Below are 16,280 nucleotides of genomic sequence, written 5' to 3'. Positions count from 1 at the left end.
ATAATTCCTCAGTTGTTGTTCCTCCTCTTGTTCGGTGTTGTGTTCTGTGTTGATATTTTATTAATGGCTCTGTGACCACCCTCAGGAAGCGCGCCCTCCGCTGATCAATAACTGGAACTTCCAGTCTGCAGTTATTGTCCGGAATCCTCTCGATCTCTGCAGCAGTGTGGGCTGCACGGCACATAAGTACACTGCGCTGTCGGAGAAGAGCATCCCAACGATAGTAAAAGAAACTATTTTGTGTTTCTTGCTCACACCAGCAGGAAATCTCTATAGAAAACTTGAAAAGTACGTTTCCGTGCTGTATAACGTCAACAGATACATTGAGCCTTCCCCGGCATAACAGAATTCGACCAGCTGTCGAGTAACTGCAATCCAGTCTTATTGTGTGTCCTTGCTGAACCCTAAATTCAGAAAGATCCTGGGACAGTTTATCTTTGCCATTGTTTCTTGCAACAAAATATAGGATTGATTAAATATCTGGTAGTGAACGTTGGGAACAGACAGTGACGATTTGAACACAGAATCACTGGACAACAAGATTAGTAAAGAAACATCGGGACAACTTGCTTGCTACTATAGAATTGTACAAAAGAGCAGAATTTTTAAAGTATATCAACACTTCCAATCTGACATGAAGAAGTAATTTCATATCATAGATAAGTTTCATTTATTGAGAAATTGATGGGCGCTCACCAAGGACAGAATTGGCTGGTCTCTCAGTGCTGTCAGCAATTGGGCACCAATCAGTATTGGCTGTAGCCCACTTACTTTACCTGACTGTTTCTCTATCTCCCTCTGTCTGTCTTTTTCTGCATCCACGGATCTTCTGACCTTCTCTGTGTCTGTTTGTCTCCTTCGATCGTTTGGTCTCTCTCTCTCCCTCTGTGTCAGCCACCTTTCTGTGTGTCTCTGAACCTGTCCCTCCTTCAGCTGTGTTCCAGGAAAGTGCAGGATATGGAACATGCACATTTTCCCAGTCTCCCATTTCAACAAGCTCCCCAAACAAAGCGTCCCATTATTGGGAGCAGTTATCGCGCACAATATACACAGACACAAATCTGAGATTTTAAAAAAATGGAGCACGTACATTGAACCCCCGCAGTATATCAGATCAACGTGAAAATAGAGTTATATTTGCATCCTTTGTTTGCGTGAACATTTAAGACTCCTCATTCTGTAAGTATTCTTCTAGTGCCAAATTGTGTAACACAGGCATAATTTAACGGGCTGTTCTAGGATAGTAAAATCAAATAAATGAATAGACGTTACAGAGCAGAATTCGAGGAGGACTGGATTCATTGTTGGATTACACAGTGAAATGTTACAGAGCAGAATTCGAGGAGAACTGGATTCAGTGTTGAATTATACAGTGATATGTCACAGAACAGTGATCCAGGAGAACTGGATTAATCGTTGGATTACACTGGGATATGTTACAGATCAGGAATCCAGGAGAACTGAATTAATTGTTGGATTATACAGTGATATGTTACAGATCAGGAATCCAGGAGAACTGGATTATTTGTTGGATTACACAGTGATATGTTACAGAGCAGTAATCCAGAAAAAACTGGATTAATTGCTGGATTAATTTTGACATTTTACGGAACAGGAATCCAGGAGAAAATGATTAATAATCCGCCTACATGATTTGGACTCCGTTCACTGTCGCAGGGGCAATTGAATTTAATTAATCAAATCAACATCTGAAATTAAAGCTGGAATAAGTGGTGACATTGGCACCGTGGGATTAGGATAAATTCCCAATTGAATTAACAATGTTGTGGAAAGAAGGGAATCTGCCATCCTTATCCAGCCTCGCTCCAGACCCACATCAATATGTTTAATCCTTAACTTCCTTCTGAAATCATCGCTGCATGAAAACTGCGACTAAGAACGAGAAGCCACACCGAATAATAACCAAATGAAAGTTTCAGTCACATCCCATTTCTATGGCAGAAAAATGTGTCCTATAAAGACACCGACTGGAGTACAGATTTTGGAGCTTCCATTCAGTGACAGTCAGCTAAGCAATAACCAATTTCACGGTATCACTGGCGAGACACGGAACTGACGGTGTGAGCATTCGGAGGCAAGTCATCAGAGTATTGAATGTCGGGACCAGAACGGGTGCCTTCAAATATCCGATCTCCCTTTTACAGAGGGGACAGAGACAATGCGGATACTCAACATCTGGGTTGTGTGGGAAGCATTTCTGACAGGCATTTGTGGACATCTCGTTTGTTTTCTCATTAAAGAAAACTTATGTTGAATCTGAAATTTGAGCACACGTCAGTCCAATATTTATCTATTTGAACATCTTTTCCAGATCTGAGTCATGAAGATTCTGTCACAGCCGCTGTCCTCAGATGTTGAGACGGAAGGTGAAGCGGTGATTTTGTACTGTTTTTGAGATACTGCATGGAGTGACTATTATTTACTCTGGTACCGAAAACATCCAGACTCCCATCCCGAGTATATACTGAGGGTCTACGCAGGAGGTGGTGGAGTTAAAGCAGATTTTGCTAAAATCCGTTTCTCGACTGATTTCCAGAACTCGAATTAACACCAGTTTGACTATCTCGGATCTGCAGCTGCTGACGCTGCCGTGTATTACTGCGCTTTCTGGGACGCACAGTGATAGAAAGCAATCTGCCTCCTGCACAAAAACTGTCTCAGCAATATAAGTGAGATCTCCTCTCTGCTGTGTTGAATCGTGGACAGATGCAGCCGCAATGAGCAGCGTCGCCGTCAGGCACTCAAACACAAACTGATAGGAAACCGCATTAACCTCGGATCAAACTGTCACGCAGATGTTCCCAGGAGGGGCCAAGAACGGAAAAACAACAGAATCGAATTAAGCCGACAGATCCATTATAAAATCAATATTTCAGCAAAACAGTCCTTTCTGCTACTGGTGAATTGTGCATTCTTTTAACATCCGGCATGTTATAAACCAAATATTACACAATAATGACCGGCAAGAATCGCACAGACAGCAGATCGGCATCCACCATGTTTGCGTGACGTTACTCAAACTGAAGTCCCCATTTGTCCTTTGCTGCCTTCTGCGGGTCTGCCTGTAATGTTGAACAACACTCTGTTGTCACTCAGACTAGGGTATCCACTGACGAGGCCCCGAGAGAAACTTTTACACGAGATATTTCGTCCAACTGATTCGTTATAGATATTCAAAACACTACATAAGCACTGAACATCTCTTTATTTCCCTTTTAGAGGGAAATTTATATACTCACAGAGTGATAAGCCGATAGAATTCACTACTATAGAAAGCAAATCTGGGCAGAATATTGCATTTTATCAAGAAGTAGATAAATGCAGTTCTCGTGGCTAAATGGTGACAAGAAGGAATAGATTACTGAGTTCGATGATCAACCATGAACATAAGGAGGATGGAGTCGGCTCGAAGGGCTGAAAGGCCTTCTCATGCTCCTATTTTCTATGTTTCTATTGGACACTGATTCATAGTCATTCATTCCTGTAACACAAATACGGAATGCTTCAGGGACTAAATGTAACACCTGGATGTCACGCTGACCATTTAAAAATATACTGACCTCGCAGAGAGACAATGCTGTCTGCTTTAGAATTCGACAGAAAGTAACAAAATGCTCCAATTATGTTGAATGTTGCAGCCTGACATAAAGTCCGACCCACTTTGGAATCTGGCTTCACTTATTGAGAAACTGTCGTTTTTCCAGGAACAGGATTGGCTTTTCTGCCAGAACTGCTGATTATTACCCACCAATAAATGAGAGCTACAGAAATTTTTTTCTGATTAGTTATCTTTCTCTTGGTCACTTTTCTGATCTCTCGTTCTCTTTGTCACGTACTCTGTCTCTATGACCAGACATCCATTCATTTAGGAAATTTCCTCACCGCTTTAAAATGGCTCGAAGTGAATACAAATAGTTCAAGGCAGTGAATACATTTTTACCAATTCAAAAAACATGCCGTCACTCGAAACCGCCACCAGACGACGTGACCATTATTGCGGTGTTTTGACATTGACGCCCGACAATCAGTAAATATCCTTTCTGTTTCATTCAATAAAACCATGGTGACCGGAGACCATGAAGATGGCACGGCACATATAAATTGACGAGTAAGGTATTAGAAATAGGAACTGAATAAGCGTTTAAAGGTGAAGGAGCAAGAGGATTTGTAGGTTGCAGTACAGAGAATGAGGAATAAACACATTACCCTGACCAGTAAGTAAAAGTAAAGTTACTTTATTAGTCACAAATAGGCTTACATTAACACTGCAATGAATTTAATGTGAAAATCCCCTTGTCGCCACACTTCGGCGCCTGTTCGGGTACACTGAGGGAGAATTTAGCACGGGCAGTGAACCTACGCAGCACGTCTTTGGACTGTGGGAAGAAACCGGAGCACCCGAAGGAAAGCCACGCAGACACGGGGAGAGCGTGCAGACTCCACGCAAACAATGACCCAAGCCGGCAATTGAACCCAGGTCCCTGGCGCTGTGAAGTAGCAGCGCTAACCACTGCGCCACCGTGCTGCCCCTATCATCATTGCATGATTCTAAACCGAAGGTGACTATTGGAGCTAAAAGTAATAAAGAGATCAAATATTCCTGAAACATTTAATCAATTGTTGCACACACGCACAAAATCCTAATGAGTGTCCTGAACTTATTTGTTTAAACAGAGCGTATTCCCAAATGGGACTCTGAATGACGGCGACTGACAACATCCAAGAATAATCTGATTAGTCAGAATGTCATCCACCAGTGTCCCACAGAATGAGGAGAAAGGGAGGCTCCACTGTCCATCCACCAGCTCCCCCCCCCCCCCCCCCCCACCCCCCGTTTGCAGCTGAGGCTCTGATCCTGCTGATACTGTGTGATTGTATTTTTCTAATCAAATGCCACGTTTTAGTAATTTATTAATAATGTGCTTTGGTTAATTGACATTTGTGTTCACAGCCGTTCAGTGTGAGGATCAGAGTTCCCACCCTGAGCGAGTGCGGTTTCGGGAAAGGGAACGGGTTGAACTGAACTGTCGGCTCTCTGTTGGTCCTGGAAACTATTGGGTGAATGTTTAATCCGAGGTTATTCTGGTTTCGCTTCGCTGTGTTTGAGCAGCTGACAGCGCCGATGTTCATTGTGACTGAATCTGCCCGCGATTGTAAACAATCCGCAGCAGACAGCAGCTCCTGTCTAGAGCTTTTGTACGGCGGCGATAATGTTTTCTATCACTGAGTGACTGAAAGCTCAGTAATAGCCGCCAGCGTCAGTCACCTGCAGGCCCGAGATGGTTAAACTGGTGACTTTATTCTCGATCTGGAGCTCAGCAGAGAATCGGATTGGAGCAAAACTTGCTGTATCCTCAGTGTCCAAAGAGCTTTTCATCACTATAAATTCCGGTTGTTTCTCTGGGCGCTGTCGATACCAATGTAAGTAATAATTGGTGGCTGTGGCATCATAGGTACAGGTCAATGTCACCGCTTCTCCTTCTGTTTTATAATCTGAGGGGAACCGCTGAGTGACAGAATCTCCATTAGTCACATCTGAAAAAACAAAGAAACATAATCAAACAAAAACTGGTCAGGCCAGAAATATGGAAATATTTGAACCATGCTTGATAAGTCAGAGAAAAGATGAAATGTATTTATTCCCATTTACCAGCCAAGAATGCTCCCCAGATGCTGAGCAGCCGTGCTGCCTCTTTCCGCGCTGTTAAAGGAGTTGGGTATTTGACAGAATCTATTCTAAACCCCGCCCCCAGTAATTTGCCAGTGTTGCCTTATAATGAGCGGAAACTAGCACAAATTAATGAGTTTGACCACATTTTCTCAATAATTCTGATAGCTTTACCATTGGAACAGTGGTAACCGTGAATCCAATTGAATTACGTTCAGTTAAGCATTTAATTTTTTCACTTAATTCCAGCGTCACTGGTAAGACCAGTGCTTATTTCTTCATCTTTGATATCCTCGGGAAAGGTGTTGGTGAGCCGCCTCCCTGAAGCACTGCTATTCACCTGGACTTTATTAACATGCAGAGAGGGCAGGTGTAATTTATCGAAGTTTTCGGATAATACAAAGTGACGTTACATAGTCAGCTGTAGAGAGAGATAGAAAGTCCTGCCAAGGGTTATGTGGAGTTTATGTGACGCGTCAACTGGGGACATGAATAGAAAAATATGCTATTCAATTTGCAGGGAAGAGAAAGGAAATATAAAACATTGTAATTAGTGAGAAATTATTTCTTTCTGGTGTGCAGAGCGATTTGTATGTTCTTGCACGCAAAACACAGACATTTAATCTAAAGATGGAGCCATCAATTGGGAAGGGTGATTTGGATGTTGCCCTTTATTCCAAAGCTGACGATGTTCAAGAGAAATTAAGTTAAATACTGTTGCAATTGCACTGATTGTTGGCGATATCTCAGCTGGAGAACAGTGCACAGCTTTAGTAATTGAGTAAACGATTAAAGGAAATTATTCATTTAAACGTCACTTTTGTGCTTCTGTCCGACACCGCTGCGTATTTCGCTGCCACAAATATAGGGAAAAAAGAAAATCCATAGAAAATCCTAGATAGAGATACCCAGTTAGTTCTCACCAGAGGGCGCTAAGAGTGCTAAACGGCAGCGATAATTGAAATGACACCTCGAGCGTCAAAGCGACATTCCAAAAATATCCTTAAAAAGAAAAAGAAAAATAAAAGAAAATGAGAATCAACTCCGGATTTCAGTGCATTGATAATACTGAACCTCATAAATTCAAGTATGTAGCACAATTATCACAGAAACAAAGAAACAGAAGTAGGCCATTTGGCCCTTCAAGCCTGATCTGCCGTTTATTATGATCATGGCTGAAAATCGAATTCAATATCTTGATGCTGCCTCCCCCTCCCACCTCCCATATGCCTTGATCCCTTTAGCCCCAAGAGCTACATATAATTTCTTCTTGAAATAATACAACGTTTTGGTTTCAACTACTTTCTGTGGTCGTGAATTCCACACATTCTTCACTCTCTGGGTGAAGGAATTTCTCCACACCACAGTTGTAAAATGTTTACTCCTTATCTTGGAGTCTTTTTGGTCTTTTTTTAAGAGAGAGTGAGGGATATTTTGCAATTAAGCTTGGCTGCAGTAATGACCTGTCCTTTAGCCATCTCCCCCGTCACCTTCCCGATCTATGTTTACAGAATATGTGTTTGGCCAGAGTGTGCTGCTGGGTAAGAGGCAGTTCAAAGATAATCGACAGATTTCAAAAGAAATGATCATTGAAGCAAACAGAAAAAGTGCCCCTCTCCACATGTGTACTGTGCTTCAGCACGTCTTCCCAATGCTTGAATGTTTAATTTTTCCAGAATATCAGATTGCTAGTGGTAATTAACAGACCGGATTTTCATCCGGAGCTCCTGTCTCTAATAAAATAGCAACTTATTTTCGCTGTCGCTCCTGGTAGCGTTTGAGTGGCGGTTTGGTCCGAGGTTAATTTGATTTCTTGATGTGTATTTGAGTGTCTGACTCCGCACTGTTCATTGTTGCATTCTCCAGCGAGTATACACAGGCACGCACAGACAGGAGCTCCTATATAGAGTTTCTGTATGGCGGTAACACTGCTTTCTATCATTGTGAGACTAAAAGCGCAGAAATTGACGGTAGCGTCAGTCAGCTGCAGACTCGACATAGTTAATCTGCTGACGTTATTCCCTCGAGCTCTGTAGAGAAACGCATTTTTGCAACATTTGTTTTATCTTCAGAACCCCAGGATTCTTTCCACCGTATAAACTCAGGTTGTGTAGCTGGGTGCTGTCGGTAACAGTACAAATGATAGCTGCTCTCTGTAGAATCATATGTAAAGGTGAATGTCACTGATTCTCCTTCTGTCCCCATTTCTGTGGAGAGCCGCTGCGCGACAGAATTTCCATGTGTCAGGTCTAAAAAAAATCACACAGCAACAGATGAGACTAAAAGTGTGCAAATATGTAAACAACAAAGCTAAAGAAAAGATGAAATTGTTCCTTCGAACAGTCACCTGCCAGAAATGCTCCCCACATAACCCGGAAGCTGAGTAACCACATTGCCACTGTCCGCTCTTTAAAAGTGCAGTTTGATATTTGAAAACACCCGTTCTAAATCCAGCTCTTAACTCACTACCTGGTGTCACACGTGGTGCTGTGAGATTGGCAAATGGTGTGCCAGCTATTAATAAATAGAAAAACCACAAGCTGGATTACAATCACTACACACTTATCCACGACGCATTTATTCAGTCTTCATTGAATCCTCTATCGGCTCCCTTCCATGGGGAAGACCAAAACTGTAAATTGTACACCAGTTATGGGATTATTGGAAAGAAAAATGAAACAGAGAGAGGCTGCAGATATTATTTGGATGGAAAAAGAGTCTAGTCTTAGAAACATCGTCGGATATTCAAACACAGTGATGACTGCAACATGAAATAACGTTTAATGGGTTCAAGTGGTCAAATGCAGTAATAAGTAGTCTTTTAAAATATGATCATGGTTCAAAGTAATAATGTCAAAGAGATTATCCAGACCAATAAATAACATAATTCTAGTGCGAATTTATCAGAGAAAATCGGCTGCACATACTGGAACTCAGTATTAATGTGCAGAACTGTTGTCCTGGATAAAATATTAGTTTGCCTGACCCATCGACTCATTACATTAATCAACAATTCACTAAAATGTATCGATGAAGACATTGATTATTCTCATTTCGAAGCAGCACAGCCACCTTCCCTTAATGTTCAATGACACGGGCGGCACGGTAGCACAGTGGTTAGCACTGCTGCTTCACAGCTCCAGGGACCTGGGTTCGATTCCCAGCTTGGGTCACTGTCTGTGTGGAGTTTGCACATTCTCCTCGTGTCTGCGTGGGTTTCCTCCGGGTGCTCCGGTTTCCTCCTACAGTCCAAAGATGTGTGGGTTAGGGTGATTGCCCACGCTAAAATTGCCCCTTAGTGTCCTGAGATGCGTAGGTTAGAGAAATTAGTGGGTAAAATATGTAGGGATATGGGGGTAGGGCCTGGGTGGGATTGTGGTCGGTGCAGACTCGATGGGCCGAATGGCCTCTTTCTGTACTGTAGGGTTTCTAAGATTCTAAGACACTATGCACAATGTATTCTCCGTCGTCAATATGCTGAACTGAGCCCCTTAGTTGTAGAAGCACGTCAGAGGCTGAATATTCTGTGGTGATCTCTAATGCTGGCTGTGTTGTGTGAAACCCATTAGATGAACTGTAGCAAAGCGCCAGGCCCTCTTTGAATTTATCTTCCATTACCATGCTCTGAATCACTCAGATGGGCAGCGGGTGTATGGGCAACATCCACTTTCTAATCCAAGACATTCCGGTCTGTACATCCATTGCCGGCCCTTTAGTATCCCAGGGGTCTAATGTTGTAACACCCGAGCTAACTCTGCCGATGAACCTTCAGTACCTGGGCTGCTGTTGTTGAAGAAGGCTGCTCATCACCACCTTCTCAGTATGAACCACGAATTTGCACTGAGCACTCGCCGTTTTAGGGAATAGATGTGAAACAATGCAAGAAACAACGGCTCGGAACCGCAAACACCAACCGTTATCTTTCTTGTGTTTTTTTTAACTTGTTCTTTCATCCACTATTAATATTTGCACACAATTTAAAATTCTTCTCATTCGTTCTTATTCTTTCTCCATTTCCTTTTTCATCTTCCGAACTTTTTCATAGTTTAATTCTCTTTCTATTTTTTCTAATTTGAAACGGTTTTAACGTGTTCAGCACAATTTCCTTAAGCAAGAGTGCTGAGACAGGGAGGGAGGGGTGAATTACCCAACACAAACCCAGACCATCCCAGTGCTCTAACAGAGTCTGTCTCTCCTCCTCCGTTCACTGAATGATGCTCTGTGTGATGCGGCCAGGTAGCGCAGGAGGAAACGGAAAATACATCTGAAAACACAATCTCCTGTGAAAACCCAGTTACCTCAAGCGTAACATTATGACAGCAGCAGAAAGGCACGAGCTCTTCTCCTGCTGTAATCTCTATGTCAACCCGCTTCTCACTTTACTGCAACAGATTACAGCAGTAAATAGAACTGCTATTCCAGAGGTTTTTTTTAGGGAGAGTCAGAATAGATCCCATGTCGTCCCGTCATCTCATTATATTGTGGTTTGTACTCGGTACGTATGGCCGTATGTACTTATGTCGTACTTCCATCACAACCCACTGTTCATTTTTATTTCAGGGAGGATTCGCGCAGATTCGGTATCACAATCCAAGACAGAACTCTACGTGACTGAAGGAGACAGTGAGATTACAGATTGTACTTATAAAACAAATCTCTTTAATCCTGATCTGTATTGGCACAGACAGCACACAAACTACTTTCTGAGTTTTAGTTTACTTCGGGATAACAGTCGAAGAACAATCACAGTTTTTACCAAGGGAAGATTCGAGGCTGGTCAGAGTAAGACAGAAAAGAGATTTCCCTTAAAGATCATTCGAACAGGAATCCAGGACATGGCCTTCTATTTCGATGGGTTGAAGATCGCAGTAGTTTAAAACTTATCTGTCTCTGAACAAAAACCTCAGGGCCGACGAACAGGCGTTCTCTCAAGATCACAGGAACCTTCGTTGCTCTGTAAGTGACTGTCCTGTTCAGAATCTGTTAGTCCTGCTTCTGAGTTACGAAGTTTTAGGGTCAAGGCTCACTCCTGAGACTTCAGCCTGTAATCCAGGCTGTTGCCGAGTGGCAGCATCGAGGGCGTGCTGGACAGCAATGGTTGTCATATTTCGCATCAGACATTAATCTTAGGGACACACACTTCATTTATGTAAAATATCCTAGACTACTATTTTAGAAAATCAATGCGGATTTCATAGAATCATAGAACCATACAGTGCAGGAGAGACCCTTCGGTCCATCGAGTCTGTACTGACACGCTAGAAACACTTGACGTTCCCCTTACCAGCAATTGACCCATAAGTTTCAATGATATGATGTGCGAAACGTTCATCCAGGTAATTTTTAAAGGATGTGAGGAAACTCGCCTCCACCACCCTCCCAGGCAACGCATTCCAGACTGTCAACTCCCTCCAGTTCAAAAAGAAATTCTCACATCCCTCCTAAACCTTCGCCCCCGCAGCTTGAATCTGTTTTGCCTCGTGACTGACCCTTCAAATACGAGGAACAGCTGCTCCCTATCCACTCTGTTCATGGCCCTTATAACCTTGTACACCTCGATCAGGTCGCCCCTCAGTCTTCCATGCTCCAATGAAAACAACACAAGCCGACGGAAACTCTTCATAACGTAAATGTTCCATCCCAGGCAGCATCCTGGTGAAACTCCTTTGCATCCCGTCCAGTGCAATCATATCCTTCCGATAATGTGGCACCCAGAACTGCACACAATACTCTAGCTTGGGCACTAACCCACTCTACACAACTTCCACATGACATCCCTCCTTTTTTAATCTATGCCTCGATTGATAAAGGCAATTGTCCCATTTGCCTCTTTCAGCACCCTACTAACATGTCCTTTCGTCGTCAGAGATCTGTGCAGAACCACGCCAAGGTCCCTTTGTTCCACTGAACTTCCTGGTGTCGTGCCATTAATTAAATATTTCCTTGTCAACTTATTCCTCCCATCTGTCCTGGGCCTGTCATTCGCTCTCAAGCAGCATCACTGAAAATATCAGATAGATTGTTGTTGTTGGAATTTGTTGTGCGAGTTGTGGCCAGAGAGGCGCCGACAACAATGATTTCAGCAACAATAGCGGCAATATTAGCTTCAACAGCAATTGTGACAATGAGAGTCAAGCATGCTGGAATTGATGTTCAAGTTATAATCAAAAACAGATTCAATTCATAAAGTTGCTGCAAGCTGTGACCAGAGAGAACACTTACCGTTAAAATGAGTTAGCTTAATTAACTTTCATCAAGCTTACTCCTCCAAATATGATTTACAAATCTTCTCTATAACAAAACTTTAGATGACCGAGTTTTCTGTGGGAAAATCAAATAAATACAATGCATGATGGCAATTATTTCACCCAAAACAATAAAACTAAAAGTCCACGATGAATTCCGTGCGTGAAAATTGTTTCGCTTGCTGTTTGTAGATGGGAAAACGGGTTCATTGTATCACTTGTTATAGCATATTAACCTCAGTTATCATTTGTCATTTCTGTGAAATCCATCCTGTGTTCGGTGAGTGTGAGAGCAAAACGGTCATAGTGACTTCAGATATTTCAGATGTATATCTAGTAAAAAGAATTAGGGAGTAGGAAAGTATTTTGATGATCACTCATGATCAAAATGAAGGGCGGAGTAGACTCAAAATGCTGAATGGCTTACTCATGCGTCTATTTTCTGTTTCCAAAACTCTCAGAAGGAAATAAGTGCCGAACTAATCTGATATCTGTGAGCAAGAAATAATTGGGCACCTGGCAGAAATCGGAAGAGACGGTCTTTGAATTTGAGATTAGAGCCCAGATCAATATCTCCCCACACTTGCTGTTCTTGATGTAGACACAAAGGCATGGTTTGTGGGAGGTGGATGTAACCATGGAATGAGCAAGCAGAGTTTGGCTCAGTATATAATGGAATCATCCCCCTTGCCAATGGTGCAATGTGGAGGTACCCAACAGTGAGCGAATCTGTTTGTTCACCGGCCTGTAACTAAGGTGCAGGCTCTAACTTAATTATTCCTCTGGAGACGCTCACTCAGAATAAATGTGAGACGCTATGAAACCACCGCAGAGCTCAGGTTTAAGCTTCATTTCACTTTCTGGGAGAGGATGCATGGACCAGCAAAAGGTCTCTTCTTCGCCATTTTTTATCCCATTCTCGCTGCCATTGGTGTTCCTGGTAGGTGAAAGATCCCAAATAATTCTCATGACTTGAAATGTATGGCGTTGCATTATCATTAACCTTTTATTGTTGAAAATTCGGTTTTATTCGAATGTAGTAAAATGCGATCTAGTGTTTTCAGTGTTTTGCACGATAAAGTCTATAAAGTGACCTGCATTTCATCCACTGGTATGTACAGTCTCAGAAAATGAGCTATCGCAATCTAATAATTCAATTAGATGCATTGACATAGAACATTCATTCAGTGCTTACATGAACCTATGCTGTGACCTCCAGCAGTTAGTAATGGTTGATTTGTAGTGAGGCGGCACTGGGCTGCCCACATCGTTACTGAGGTTTTAAGATTGAATTATTGAAACTTTTGAAAAAGGTGTGGGGGTTATGCATTATGCATTTTGTCTTGTGTTAGTAAGTGTGGTAAATTTCGGATAATTATATTTGCAATCACTAGCTGTATGCATGTAGATATGGCAAGGCGAATATGTCTTGTCCATATCTAGCTTTCATTTGAGAAGGCGATGTAGCGTTTGTTTCTTCAGACACTTGGATAAGTAGAATGGGGATGCTTCACAAGACTTTAACAAATCAACTTTATACTGACCGACAAAATGACTTAGAATTGTTCAAAGAATTTATTTTCTGAGGATCGTCCTGAAGCACAAAGGGAAAGATTAGTCTTTGAAAGAAGGAGTTCCAGAGATTAGGGTCTCGGCACATAAAGGCAAACTGAAAAGATCAAATCAGGGTCATGGAAGTCCACACTCGGAGATATGGTGTGATCTCAGATAGTTGTAGCATGTTATCAAAATCTGGAAAGGCAAGATTATGGAGGGATTTATAATTCGAAGGACGAGATTATAAAAACAGAGACGCTGCCTGAATGGCAGCCGATAGGGCTGATGGATGGATGGGATTGGTACGAATAAGAACAACGACAGCACATTTACGGAGAATCTGAAATTTGATAGTTATCTGAGGGGATCAACTCAGTGACCAGAGGGCAGAGTAACAATTTGGACTGATTGCAATGTCTCCTGATTTAAAATAACTTTAATCCAGTTTTGAATGTCGGACCATTGCCAAAGACTTTGCAATCACTGGAGTCTGGAGTTGACAAAGTGAAGGATGAGGATGTTTTCAGTAACCGATTGGATGGCGCAGCAGCTGGTGTTTAGGGCGCTCTCGGTAACACCTCTCTCTGTCTCTTTCTATCTCACAGCCAACTTGGTGACGATCGTAATCTTATCCCGAGGACGGTGCGGACTGTCACGCTGCATCACCTACTACCTGATCGCGATAGCACTGACTGATTTCCTTGTCATCATCACCACCATAATCCTCAACCGGATTGGCCGGATCTACTTTCAGAACAGCGTCCTGTCTACCACCCCCGCATGCACACTCAGCAATCTGCTGGTCTATTTTGCGCGGGATATGTCCGTCTGGTTGACAGTGGCTTTCACCATCGACCGTTTTGTGGCCATCTGCTGCCAGAGCCTGAAGACCAGATACTGCACCGAGAAAGCAGCATTGCTGGTTATAGGAATAGTCTGTGCCTTGAGCTGTGTCAGGAATGTCCCTTTCTACTTCACTTACCAGCCCTTGTACACCCTGGACGGGGTGCCCTGGTTCTGTGCTTTTAAGTCCAGCTATTACACGCTGCCCGCCTGGCAGGCCTATGACTGGCTGGACTACATCTTAACTCCGTTTCTCCCGTTCCTCCTCATCCTGCTTCTTAGCGCTCTAACCGTAAAACACATCTTAGCGGCCAGCAGAGCCCGCAGGAGACTCCGGGGCACTGAGAGTCACAGGGACCCAGAGATGGCAAACCGCAAGAGGTCCATCATCCTCCTCTTCGCCATCGCCCTCAGCTTCCTCCTCCTCTGGGTCACCTATATCGCACACTTCCTCTATGTGCGGATTACAGGTGAGGGCTACCGCACCAGCCTGGATTTCAAAGACCCACGGTACGTCTTTCAGGAAGCAGCAAACATGCTCCAGCTAGTCAGTTCCTGCAACAACGTCTTCATCTATGCAGTCGCCCAGACCAAGTTCCGAGAGGACCTGAAGAAGGTTCTGCTATGCCCCTTCACCACGCTCACTGGCTAAAATACACATCAGCACGTGCTTGGCTTTCATCAACTTAGATCAATGTGTACTCCGTCTCTCTGGAATCAGACACTATTGGGCTTCAGATACAGGACTTGAGAGATGTAAGGCTCATAATACAGTGCTCACAGCCCCGGTTGTTGCTCTGAATGAATGCTGAGTTATCACATTTGCTAACTTCCTGGAAGAGATAATGTAGTGATGGAGATTTCCAGCATGGAAAGAGGCCCTTCGGCTATAAAACACCTGTCGAATCAAATCCCATTTTGCAACAGTTGGATCGCTTCCTTTCATGATATGATGGTTCAAGTGCTAAATGCTTCTTAAATGTGAGGGTTCTTTCCCCTGCCATACTTTCAGGCAGTGGGTTCCCGATTCCCACCACCCTCTGGTTAAAAAGGGAAGGTTTGTTAGGTTACTGGGGACGGTTTAAACTCAAATGGTTGGGGGGTGGGAATCAAAATGTGGTGACTCGGAGAGAGGAGGTTAGAGTAAAAGTAAGAGGGGCTGGTCAGCATTGTGAGAGGGAGGATCGGCATGTGAAGGGGAAGGGGAGCTCTCAGGCCGAAGGGTTGAGGTGTGTTTACTTTAACGCAAGGAGCATAGTGAACAAAATGGATGAGCTTAGGGCGTGGATCGCTGCTTGGAATTGTGATGTGGTGGCCATTACAGAGACTTGGTTATCTCAGGGTCAGGACTGGGTACTTCAAGTGCCGGGTTTCAGATGTTTCAGGAGGGACAGAGAAGGAGGCAAAAGAGGTGGGGGAGTGGCACTGTTGATCAGGGATAGTGTCACAGCTGTAGAAAAGATGGATGCCACGGAAGGAATGTCTACGGAATCTCTGTGGGTGGAGGTTAGGAACAGGAAGGGGTCGGTAACTTTACTGGGTGTTTTCTATAGGCCGCCCAATAGTAGCAGAGATGTGCACGAGCAGATTGGGAAGCAGATTCTGGAGAGATGTGATAATAACAGAGTGGTCGTGATGGGAGATTTTAATTTCCCAAATATCGATTGGAATATCCCTAGGGTAAGGGGTTTAGATGGAGAGGAGTTTGTTCAGTGTGCTCAGGAGAGCTTCCTGACGCAATATGTGGATAGGCCTACAAGAGGAGAGGCTGGGCTTGATTTGACATTAGGGAATGAACCTGGGCAGTTGTCAGATCTATCAGTGGGAGAGCATTTTGGAGATAGTGATCAAAACTCTATCTCCTTTACACTACCATTGGAGAGCGATAGGATCAACGGAGCGAGGAAAGTGTTTATCTGGAGTAAGGACAACTATGATGCTATTAG

At 43.3% G+C, this 16,280-nt stretch overlaps 1 protein-coding gene across 1 annotated transcript; it reads left to right on the top strand.

Annotated features, from left to right (window-relative positions):
• The first annotated feature begins 14,029 nt into the window (after positions 1-14,029).
• Positions 14,030-14,986, top strand: LOC144487706 (putative G-protein coupled receptor 139). Its single transcript, XM_078205791.1, has one exon. The coding sequence runs from the start codon at positions 14,030-14,032 to the stop codon at positions 14,984-14,986; it is 957 nt and encodes a 318-aa protein (XP_078061917.1).
• The last annotated feature ends 1,294 nt before the right edge of the window (positions 14,987-16,280 follow it).

The sequence above is a fragment of the Mustelus asterias genome, unplaced genomic scaffold, assembly GCF_964213995.1.
Source record: "Mustelus asterias unplaced genomic scaffold, sMusAst1.hap1.1 HAP1_SCAFFOLD_986, whole genome shotgun sequence".
Lineage (NCBI taxonomy): Eukaryota > Metazoa > Chordata > Chondrichthyes > Carcharhiniformes > Triakidae > Mustelus > Mustelus asterias.
The sequence above is the reverse complement of the archived record's forward strand: the minus strand, read 5'-3'. Positions and strand labels throughout refer to the sequence as shown.